Genomic DNA, 12,079 nt, shown 5'->3' on the forward strand with positions numbered 1-12,079 from the left:
CCAGACATCAAGCTTTACGCTTGATTTTTGTCTTTTTAAAAAGCTTAGGCCTTTGAGTCAAGTTCATGCAAGCATTTATAATTATTGCTGCAATTTAAGTATATGTATAGAAGCTTTGTGCTCACAAAAAGAAAAATCGTGGGTCTGGTATTAAATATTCATAAATTTTTGTTCCATGAGATAAGAACAATTATTTCTCCAGTGGACTTACAGTATTGCTGTCAATCTTGCTGCCCTGGCTTTGGAATGAGCCCCAGTGCCTCCTATACAGGGAAGAAGGAGCTAACTGTGAAGTTCATAAATCTGACCTCAGGCTTCTTTCTTTCTTAACTAGGATTTCTTCTTTTCAGTGTTTCCCCCTAAAGGCAAAAAAATTAAAGGAAATGTGAACTTTGTGTCTAAGATTTTCTATTTATTTATTTATTCATAATTTTTATTTTTATTTTGTTAACCCTCGCCCAGGGATATTTTTCCATTGATTTTTAGGGAGAGTGGAAGAGAGAGGGAAAGACAGAGAAACATCTATGTGAGAGAAACACATCGATTGGTTGCCTCCTGCATGAGCCCTCACCAGGGCCCGAACGGGGAGGGGAGAAGGGGAGTAAGTCTACAACTGAGGTACATGCCCTTGACTGGAATCAAACCTGGGACCCTGCTTCGGTCCACAGGCTGACACTCTACCCACTGAGCCAAGCCAGCTAGGGCTCAACATTTTCTTTTAATGATTTAGAGAGCATTTATGCTTACATAGGCAATAGATGTGGTCCCTTGATAAAAGAAAATGCTGTATTGCTATTTGCTAGCAGTTGTAATGGGACTGCAGTCATACGAATCATTTGTAAATTGTTTAAAGGGTTGAATATTGATGGATTTGAATATTAAGGAAGCTTTTGATTCCCAATCCATTTCCCTGAGTAGTTCGGTGGAAGCCAGCGCCACTCCGGGTTTTGGAGCACCATCCGTGTTGTCGAGCATGCTCTGGTGTCAGGGCATGGTCAGGGTTATCCTCATTATGTTCTCATTAGGTTCAGAAGGTTAGCTATAAACAATAGGCTATAAACTCAGACCACCTTTAAAGAATCACAGCCTGGGTAGAAAGGGCTATAAAGATTTCTAATCTTTAACCTAGGAAGCCCGAATGTTGTTAACTTCTTTGCCCTCCTTGAGATGTCAGCACACCTGGGGTGCTGACAGAATTGGTTGACCCTCTTGAAACAGCCTGGACTGAAGCCTCCATCCTGCTAGTTATCCTCTTCCACCTGATGGCTCCCAGGCCCTCCAGCTTTCTTTCATCAGTGCATTCATGCAAAACTTTGCAATAAGCTTGGCCCATGATGGCTATCGGCCCACTGAAAAGATATGGCTCAGAAACTGGATATGTTATCTAAATTTTTACTTTTAATTTTCTTCCATAAGTAATAAGAACTTCTCTATACATAGATTTTTTTCCCTAAGTTTCAGACTAAGCAAAATAATAGTTTCTCTGTTCATCCAAATGTTCACATTAACCATTCCTCTTCTATTTCAAAGTCATTGTTCTTATGACGAATCCATATTTTCCCACAATCCAGAGAAATGTAAACTCTTCCATTCATGTCAAATTGAGAATGGGAAGCTAATGTCTTGTTTTGCGTGGCTGGCATTCTCTACTGAGAGGTCGAAAAGGCCAATGAGAAAGAGAATGGTGCTCTTAAAATTGTGTCCTTCTGTGCTTACTGCTTTCAGATGAGTGGATAGTTTGTAGGGGAGTGAATTACCCATTCATCTAGCTCAGTGAAGGGTGACTTCTTAATATGGGTCTCCTCCCAAAGAAACAGCATTTTGTCTGTGGTCAGAGATTGTCATTCACCAGTATGTGAACTTGGGCAAGTCTCTTTGCTTCTTGGTTTCCTTTATATATAAAATTGAGGTAGCAATGCATTTTTTGTGAGGATTAAATGAACTTCTGAGATTACCCATCAGATGATGTAATGGGGAAGGGAAGCCAACATTTATTGTCCACCTATTATAGTGTGTTATATCCATTGTCATGTTTAATGTCATCTATCATGGGCAGAAAGTATTGCTGTCACCTTACAAAAAATAAGGCTTTGGGAGAAACAGTCACTGGCTCAAGGTTATCTAATAAGTGACAGAACTGGAAATCACACCAATGTTCAAACTGCATACCTGCTGTCATGGGAGTGGGTAGGAGGACTGGGTGAAAAAGATGAAGGGATTAAGCAAAAAACCCATAAAAATTCATAAACACAGACAACAGTATGGTGATAACCAGTGGGAAAGGGGGGTGAGGGGAGGTAGAAGAAGGTAAAGGAAGGATAAATGGTGATGGAAGGAGACCTGATTTGATTTGGGGTGATGAACACACGATACAATATATAGATGATATAATACAGAATTGTACACCTGAAATCTAAATAATTTTATTAACCAATGTCATTCCAATAAATTCAATAAAAAAAGAAGAGTGTTTGCTTCCTTTCCCCACACTCTGTTTCCTAAAGTGAGAAAGAAAGGCTGGGCATAAAAGTGGGTAATAAGTGCTAAATTTTTGTTAAGCGTTAGCCTTTTTTCTTTTGACAAACCAATGTAGATATTATATAATTTCTTTTGGAATTCTGTAACATTGATATCGCATTCAAAAAATATGTTTTGAAGTTCAAAAGAGTTACACAAAATGTAATATAGACCTACCCATTTTGTGAGCTATCAGAACAGATGAAATATACTAGAATGATTCATGACCATATGCTGTGTATCATTCTGAAAGGTATAAATCAGCTACACTTAAAGGATAAATCAAAGTTTGTAAAACATAATTATCTTGTATTTGGTCTTTTTTAAAAAAAATTTGGTTCTTTACAATTTTTCTCTCAAGTGGTTTTAAATGAAGATCTCATGACTATCATATGTCCATAACAGTCTTTTAAAATGATCCCATTATAACGAATATTGGCTTACTGAAGTGAAAAACCTAAATGCATAAAACAGGTCCTACTAGAGTTAGTTGACTAACACAGCTCACATGTTCTGAGAAGAAAAAATCATCCTTGTAACATAGTGAAAGCATTTTACAAGATTGGCTTCAATTTTTAAACTAGATTAGAGTATTAAATTCTAACCCTAAGTTATAATTCTTTGTCACGAGGTCTGTACTGTTTGACAAATGCTCATCTCTTGAATAAGAAACAAATGCTCTTAGGTTTGTATTGTTTTGCAAACAGATTAATTCATTAATGGGGTTGTCGAAAGAGCACATTTGAGGCTGAAGAAGTCTTATGTACTTTGAATATATTACGTTGACTTTGCAGTTTACCTTAAATGGTGGTTTAAATGTTTCAACATTTAATCATTTTTTGTTTTTCCTTTACAGTGGCTCCACCCACACGATTAAGATATAATGTGTTATCTCATGATAGTATACAGATTTCATGGAAGGCTCCAAGAGGGAAATTTGGTGGATACAAACTTCTTGTGACTCCAGCCTCAGGTAAAAACTATCAACTGTGTTTTCTAGAGTATAGCAATCTGTACACATAGGTAACTAAAAATGTGTAGTGCTAAATGTTGCTTTAAAGGCATCTGAAAATATTTTTTATTAATATTTGAGCTTGACATCTTACCTTCTAATTAAGAAAGTAATATTCCCAAAGTCCAAAGAAGGACCATTGCCCCCACCCCCTAGTTCTCCTCAGGTGAAATTTCCAGGCTATCAAAAATTCTTACCATGTCTGTTTCAACATAGGGTGAATACTTTCGTTCTAAGGACACTTAAAAAAATACCATACATCTGGCCCTAGCCAGTTTTTCTCAGTGGTTAGAGCATTGGCCCTTGGAATGAAGGGTCTCTCATTCAGTTCCGGTCAAGGGCATGTACCTTGGTTGCAGGCTGGATCCCCAGCCCGGGTTGTGGTGCAAGCAGGAGGCAACCATTCGATGTGTCTTTCTCATATTGGTGTTTCTCTCTTTCCCCCTCCCTTCCACTCTCTCTAAAAGTCAATGGAAAAAAAATATGTCCTTGGGTAAGGATTGACAAAGATAAAATAAAATAAAATAAAATACCCTATATCTGATGGCCAACAGTTGTGACTGGCTGAGTACATTGCGATTAATTAACTTGATAGAATATATTCAGCAATTATAAATTAAAATTATATAAGCTAAGTAGATATTATAAAAATAAGTGATAAATTAAAGCAGGAAAAGCAAAGTTAAATTTATTGATCATGAAGATAAAATAGTTATGTAAAAGATGCTCTTTCATATATCTGTCAGCTCTCATTTCTTCTAGGATCTGTTTTCTTTTTTAAGATATTTTTATTGATTTCAGAGAGGAAGAGAGAGGGAGAGAGAGATAGAAATATCAATGATGAAAGAGAATCGTTGATTGGCTGCCTCCTGCACATTCCCAACTGGGGATCGAGCCCGCAACCTGGGCATGTTCCCTTGACCGGAATCGAACCTGGGACCTTTCAGTCCGCAGTCTGATGCTCTATCCACTGAGCCAATCCAGCTAGGGCTAGGATCCATTTTCATATAGTACATAATAAATACTCAATAATAACATATTTGTATAATGTATATCTATATAAACATAATATTTTTTCCTTTATTGGTGATAAAGATGGTTATGTGGAGGTGGACTACTTTTCCATTGGAGACCTTTGCCCAACTCATTTAATCAGGCAGACAGATGGTCTGTTGTTTGTAAGCCTGGACCTCTTACCTGAGAGCGGATTTAAAATTTCAAAACAACAAGCAGATAGAATACCTGGCTTCCTGCTGTGTGACTAAAAAGTAACCTTCTTTTTATTAACAAATATTATACATAGGCTTCTTGGAATGACTTTGGGTTTAGTGCTACCAGATGGCAGCTTTGCCCGTGTGGGCTGACAAAGTGATTCACTTGTAGAAAGCAATATTTTCTTCTCAAACTCTGTTTGGTTCAGAGTTTTCCTTTTGGAACATAGCCCAATTTTGAAATAACTCTGACTTTAAAAAATATAGCTTGTTTTCTAAATTAAGCCATTCTGGGAAATTTCAGTGTAAGAGATTCTTGAACATTTGTATGACTCTAAAGGTCAAAATATTAATTGCTAATATGTGGTACCACTGAGAATTTCCCATGTCCAATCTTGAAAGGTAAATTTTTTATCCAGGTCATCAGTGTGTTCACTTTTCCTGATTAATTGCTGATAATACCAAACTATGAAGCATCCCAAGCAGGTGCCACTGAGGAACAAAAGATCTCCAACTCTTGCTCCCACACCTCCAATGAAAAAATAAAAGTTGAGGATGAAAGCAAATTATTTCTTTGTGAATACTGGGTTTGTTTTCCTCAGTGACCTAATGTCCTTCCCAATTGAATAAGACAGTCTTGACACTCTGGTATCTCCTTGATCAAACATAAAATAAATTGAGTAAATAAAAAGGGTAGCAAGGCCCTACCTCGAGAGACTTCGCAAGAGCCTCCCTCTTGTATCTTGACTACCAACATGCCTTCTAGACTGAGGAAGACCTGAAAACTTTGGGGCCACGTGAGCCATGGCCATGGCCGCATTGGCAAGCACAGGAGGCAGCCGGGGGCTGAGGTAATGCTGGTGGCTTGCATCATCACAGGATCACCTTCGCCAGGTTCCTTTGGGAAAGTTGGTATGAGGCATTACCACTTAAAGAGGAACCAGAGCTTCTGCCCAACTGTCAACCTTGATAAACTGTGGACCCTGGTCAGTGAGCAGACACGGGGGAATGCTGCCAAAAGCAAGACTGGAGCTGCTCCTATCATTGATGTGGTGCAATTGGGCTACTACAAAGTTCTGGGGAAGGGAAAGCTCGCAAAGCAGCCTGTCATTGTAAAGGCCAAATTCTTTAGCAGACGAAGAGTCAGGGTGTTGGTAGAGCCTGTGTCCTGGTAGCTTGAAGCTACATGGAGGGAAGTTCATTAAAATGTCCACAAATACAAAAAATAAAATAAAGGGTAGTAAGTACATCTAGTCATAAAGTGTTTGTAGACATTTTAGCACTACAAGACATGTTCCAAGTATTTTTATACTAATTTCTCCTAAAGTGTATGCCACAGTACCCTGCAGGATGCTAATAGCTATTATACAACCAAATAGTTTAATGGTCAAATAAATTTGAGGAGTGATATTTTAAACTGAGTTTAAAGCTTTTTTATTGCAGGATTCTCAAAGCCTTTAAAATAATACACCCTATGCCTCTCAGAGAGGGATTCTAATGCACAGTTTTCTAAGATAATTTTTTTTGTTGTAGATGAGTTTTGATTGATAGAAGTTCATGAAACCAAAACTTAACATCTCGGACACAAATGCATTTAAGAAAATGGGTTTTGACAAGAGAAAGTCTCAGTTCTGCCTTTGTGTAGTAGGAGGCATGGATAATAGTAGCATGGCATTTCAGACTTAATGTCATTAATTTTTTTAGAATACTAGAGGCCCTGTGCATGAAATTTGTGCATGGGGTGGGGGTGTGTCCCTCTCTACACCCTCTCACAATCCAGGACCCCTCAGGGGATGTCCGACTGCTGGTTTAGGCCCGATCCATGCCTGCCTGATTGCCCCTAAATGCTTGCTTGCCTGTCTGCCTGATCTCCCCTAACTGCCTCTGCCTGCCTGCCTGATTGCCCCTAACCACTCACCTGTCTGCCTGATCATCCCTAACCACCTCTGCCTTGGCCCCCACCACCGTGGCTTCGTCCGGAAGGACGTCCAGAAGGTTGTTCGGCTGTCCAGTCTGATTAGCATATTACACTTTTATTATTATAGATGATTAAAACATAATCTGTGTTATGTTTTATTAAGCCAGCAAATTTCAGGCTATTTTTTGCTGCTACTTCTTTTTTTTTTGCTACTACTTCTAAAGGGGCAGATGCTTTAAATTAATTTCCCTTTTCTTAGACATAGTAAATGCTGCCAGAAATTAGAGAAGAAGGGTCTATTTGAAATTTTGAATAGAAGATTGAGTATTTAATCCATAGCATTTTTAGGAAAGCCTTAGATGTCAGTCTAATTTGATGGAGAGGTAATGGGGGCTTGAAATCTTTTCATGAACCAGGCTTTTTAAGTAGCCAGGTAATGAGTGGTTCCTTCAACATCCTGAGCCAGTGATGCTCAGATTTAAGGTAATTAACTTGCGAGTGCTTCAAGGATGCTTTGACTCACATTAGAAAGGCCATAGGAAAAATTCCAGCGTAGATAATTACATTCAGTCTGCCCATCTCTTCCCTTTCACTTTAGAGTGAAATTCTTTCCTTGAAGAGTATATCTGATGTTGACGGCTTCCTGTCTTCTAATCTGGTACTATGGTTTCCCCTAGTGTAAAAAGGCAATAGGGTGTTATGATGACAGGTTTTTATGAATGTGTTTTTATTGAATTTAGACAACTGAAACCTGTGCTTAAGTTTTCTCATGCAAAGAGTAAAACTGGAAATGAAAATAAAAAGTATATTAAAATTAAATGCTATGCACATACATACTATGATATATATTTTTTTAAATGTCTTCCCCTTTTAAAAATCTTGATGGTTAGTAAAATCTCTTAATGAACACAGTTAACCTACTTTTTAGAACTGATTTATCTTTCTGTTTTATTATAGGTGGAAAAACCAATCAGCTGAATCTCCAGAACACTGCAACAAAAGCAATAATTCAAGGTCTTATGCCAGACCAGAATTACACAGTTCAACTTATTGCACACAATAAAGACAAAGAAAGCAAGCCAGCCCAAGGTCAATTTAGAAGTACGTATTTACAGGTCTTAAAGTGCCGCCATGGGATCTGTCCCAGCTCTGAGTTTGAGTCTGTGGTAAATATTGGAGCAGGTTAAAATTCTAAATTGTTTAGATTTGAAGAGATCTTAAAAGACATTCTGCACAATCTTCCATGAGCTCCTTCTATCACTATTACTCTTCTTCTGCCTCTTGCTTCACCCATTCACTATTCTTTAAGTTTTAGTTTTCAAGTGCTATCCATGACAGTGTCTGCTGAGGCTTCCCCAGACATCTTATCTACCTTGCCTAGAATAGGTGCTCAATAAATATTTAGCAAATGACTGAATGGATGATGCATATACCTCCGCTATAGTATCCCTAGTAAGTGCCAATCCAGTCTGTACAAAACCAACTATACAACAGGGAATTTAATCCTTTCCAATAACTAATCAGTTGACATTTATGTTGGCTAGGTCCCGTGATAAACAGATTTGTGAACAAATGCAACATGGTAAGTCTTAGAGAGAGAGAGATTCAGGACTCTATAAAGGGTGGTTCTCTCTTTGCCCCAGTAATGGGCTGGGAAGAGAGTATGGCTTCATATTTGAACTAGTTCTTAAGTAATAAGTTGTGCAAACAGAGATAGGGTGGGGCATGCAGAGACATTCTAGAATAGGGCAGAAAGCTCTGAGGCAGCCCAATCTGTGTCTGCACCATTTCATTAGAAAGCTTTCCCTTAAATTGAGTTTAAAACTTGTTCACACAGGCCCTAATGCTTCTGCCTTTCAGGAGATATTCATTCATTCATTTTTTTTTAATTTAAAAAATATATATTGCTTGTCTACTAAGTGTAAGCCCCTATTCTGGGCACTGGCACATGACAAATTCCTGTCCCTATGGACCTTATATTCCAGTGACTAAAGACTACACCAACTTCTTCTTGGAGGTGGCCTTTCAAATGTTGAGGTCACAGCTTTGCGTTATCATGAATGCAAACGGAAGAGGCCCATCCTGGTTAACCTTCTGGGTAACTTCATTGTTAAGATAGATTCTTAAAAGAACCTAATTTATTATTAAGAATGATTTTAAACATTAAAAAAATTAGCAGAATTGTACAATGAACCCCTAAGTATCCAACACTCATTTCGACAATTAGCCATTCATGGCCAATCCTGTTTCATCTGTTACCTCCCCCCCCTCCACCCCCACACCATATTATTTTGAAGCAAATCCTTGCCATCATTTCACATAATAATAACTTTTTAAATCTTGCCACTGGGACTAAATCTATAAATCTGGGAGGCCATGGGTTCTAGAACTGAGTGTGCAGCAGTGTTTATCTGATTTTCTATCTCTCCCTTTTTTCTTTCTCTTCTAATTAATGTTTTATGAGACATATTTTGTGAGTTTTTTAAATTAAAAAAACTACAACTTTTGTTAACCTGCTATCTCTTAAAACTTCTAAATGAAGATGATTGGTAAGTCCTTCTGTCAGCAGGGCATACAAACGTTTGAAATGTTACATAGTTTTGAAATTTGCATTGTCTGGAAGCCCAGAGAAAGGTTTTTAATGTCATTTTCAATATAAAACAGCCTTCTGTCTCAGTTTATTGGCACTGTGCCTCAGTTTCTGGCCTCTGACATTCCTACATGAATAAGCAAAATAACTTGTCTTCAAGTTTGTGAGAAGCAGTAAAAGGGACAAGGAGAAATGATCATTTTACAATAGTCTGAAGGTATTGTGATTACTGATTTCACTGACTGGGCAGCCTAAGAAACACAGGTGGCCTTTAAAAGGTTTCCCAATAGCTATTTACTCTAAACACTTAAAAGAATATGCCTTTGTTTTCAGCTCACTTAGCTCTGCTGAAATTATCTTAGTGAAACAGTCTAACTGCTTCGTTGGATAAATTATATGTAAGCTTATATTTTTTAGCTATGTTGTTTGTATTGGCAGGATAGAGAGATTAGTTCTTCCCAAATAATAGTTTGTAAGAATGAGGTTACAGTAACTTCGTTGGATGGCTTCCTTTTCCATTTTGCATTTCAGTTACATTTTTGCTCCCTGTGAGATGGAACTAAAGCCTGTTTTCCCTTCCCTGGAAAATTTTCATGGGTGGATCCAGGAAAATGATGATCCAGACAAATCCTGAGAATATAGGTTTGGAATTGTGTAGGGAATGGAATTCTTTATAAATCCATCTTATGAGACAGGGAAGCTTAAGAAATAGTCCTTTTGTTTTGAAAACAAAAAGGCATGTTTGGTGTGTGTATTTGACCAAACAATTCAACCACGTCTAGCCTCAGTGTCCTCATCTGCGAATGGGGGTGATGACATGTGCCTGTTATTGTGTGGGTTCACTCAGTTCAGCACACAGTAAGGCGCACAGTAGCTATTATTATGATTAATGCCACTTTGCTTTATAGTCTGTTTTCTACTGATTTCCCGCCTGCGTGAGGGAAACAGCAGTTCCGTGTAACATATGTGTTACATTTTATATGTGACCTAGTGGCCCAATTCAAGATGACTGTTATTTTTTCTTGTTCACTTATTGACTGGTCAATGACCCTGTTTTGGAAAACTTTCTTTTCAGCCACCATTTTCCTCTTTGGAGTGGCATTTTGCTTATCTCTGCCTGCAAAATCTTGCTCGTCTTTCAAAGTCTGACTCAAATGTCATTTTCCCAGTGACGTTTCTTGAGTCTTTGGAATTATTCTTTCTCAAACCTAGTTGTACTTTCGGCACTGCTCAGCATAATTTTTCTCATATTAAAGTTGCAGATTTTTTTTAAAAATAGAGGATTTAAGCAATCGGAGGCGATGGCCTATGTGTGGGTGGGATTGAAGATGTAGATTTGGAAATTATCTTAAGAAGGGTGAGAATTATACTTGTGAGATGATAAAATTGTAGGTGGGGCATACAGAGATGCAAGGCAAATTTAGTATATCATGTTTTAGGAATGGAAGCAGAAAAAAGGCCCAAAGAATGAGAATGTTAAGGAGGGTTCAGAGGAATGCAAAAAATCCGAGGATAATGCCTTTGTAAAACCCGAGGGAAAAAAGAATTTAAAGAATGGGGTGTTCCATATAACCTAGCAGTTCCACATCTGGGTATCTATCCGAAGAAAACAAAAACACTAATTCTAAAAGAATTATGCACCCCTATCTTCATTGCACTGTTATTTATAATAGCAAGATATGGAAGCAACCCAAGTGTCCATTGGTAGATAAAGAAAACACACACACACACACACACATTGAAATATTACTCAGCCATAAAAAAAAATGAAATCTTGCTATTTGGACAACATGGGTGAACTTAATGCTAAGTGAAATAAGTCAAATAGCATATGATTTCACTTATATGTGCAATCTAAAAAGACACAAATGAACAAACAAAACAAAACAGAAACAGACTCATAGATACAGGGAACTAACTGGTGGTTGCCAGAGGGGAGTGGACTGGGGGATGTGTGAAAAGGTGAAGGGGACTAAGAGGTACAAACATCCAGTTATAAATTAAATAAGTCACAGGAATATAATATATAACTTGGGAATATTGTCAATAATATTGTATTTTATTGATTTTTTTTAGAGAGAGAGGGAGAGGGATAGAGAAATAGAAACAACAATGAGAGAGAAACATCAATTGGCTGTCTCCTGCGTGGCCCCTACAGGGGATGGAGCCCACAACCCAGGCATGTACCCTGACCGGATATCCATCCCGTGACCTCTTGGTTCATGGGTCGATGCTCAACCACTGATCCATACTGGCTGGGCTCAATTGTACTGTTTTGTTAATATATCACTTGTATATAATTTGTATTGTGGGTTTGTGTTCACCACCCAAAGTCAAGTCTCCTTCTATCACCATTAATTCCCCTATTGCCCTCTTCTACCTCCCTCACTCCACTTAGAATGGCATTTTGCTTATCTCTGCCTGCATAATCTTGCTTGTCTTTCAAAGTCTGGAAATCACCATACTGTTGTCTATGTCTATGAGTTGTTTTTTATTTTTTGCTTAATTCCATCACCTTTTTCACCTAGCCCTGCCACCCTTCTCCCCTCTGACAACTGTCTATTCTCTGTATCTATGAATCTGTTTCTATTTTGTTTGTTTGTAAGTTTATTTTGTTCATTAGATTACAAATATAAGTGAAATCATATGGTATTTGTCTTTCTCTGACTGACTTATTTTGCTTAGCATATAATACTCTCCAGGTCCATCCATGCTATTGCAAAAGGTAAGGTTTCCCTCATTTTTATGGCCAAGTAGTATTCCATTGTGTAAATGTACCACACCTTTTTTTTCCCCACACCTTTTTTTATTTATTCATCTACTGATAGACA

General features: G+C 37.9%; 1 protein-coding gene across 3 annotated transcripts in view; it reads left to right on the forward strand.

The window, feature by feature from the left end:
* Nucleotides 1-12,079, forward strand: part of COL14A1 (collagen type XIV alpha 1 chain) — a 173,165-nt gene that overhangs the window by 13,353 nt on the left and 147,733 nt on the right. For all 3 annotated transcript variants that reach the window (XM_006085247.3, XM_014452679.2, XM_014452680.2), the window contains exons 3-4: nucleotides 3,374-3,490; nucleotides 7,616-7,759. In XM_006085247.3, the coding sequence (XP_006085309.1) occupies nucleotides 3,374-3,490; nucleotides 7,616-7,759 (261 nt within the window). The remainder of the gene's footprint in view (nucleotides 1-3,373; nucleotides 3,491-7,615; nucleotides 7,760-12,079) is intronic.

Source organism: Myotis lucifugus, unplaced genomic scaffold (genome assembly GCF_000147115.1).
Source record: "Myotis lucifugus unplaced genomic scaffold, Myoluc2.0 scaffold_17, whole genome shotgun sequence".
NCBI classification, from domain to species: Eukaryota; Metazoa; Chordata; class Mammalia; order Chiroptera; family Vespertilionidae; genus Myotis; species Myotis lucifugus.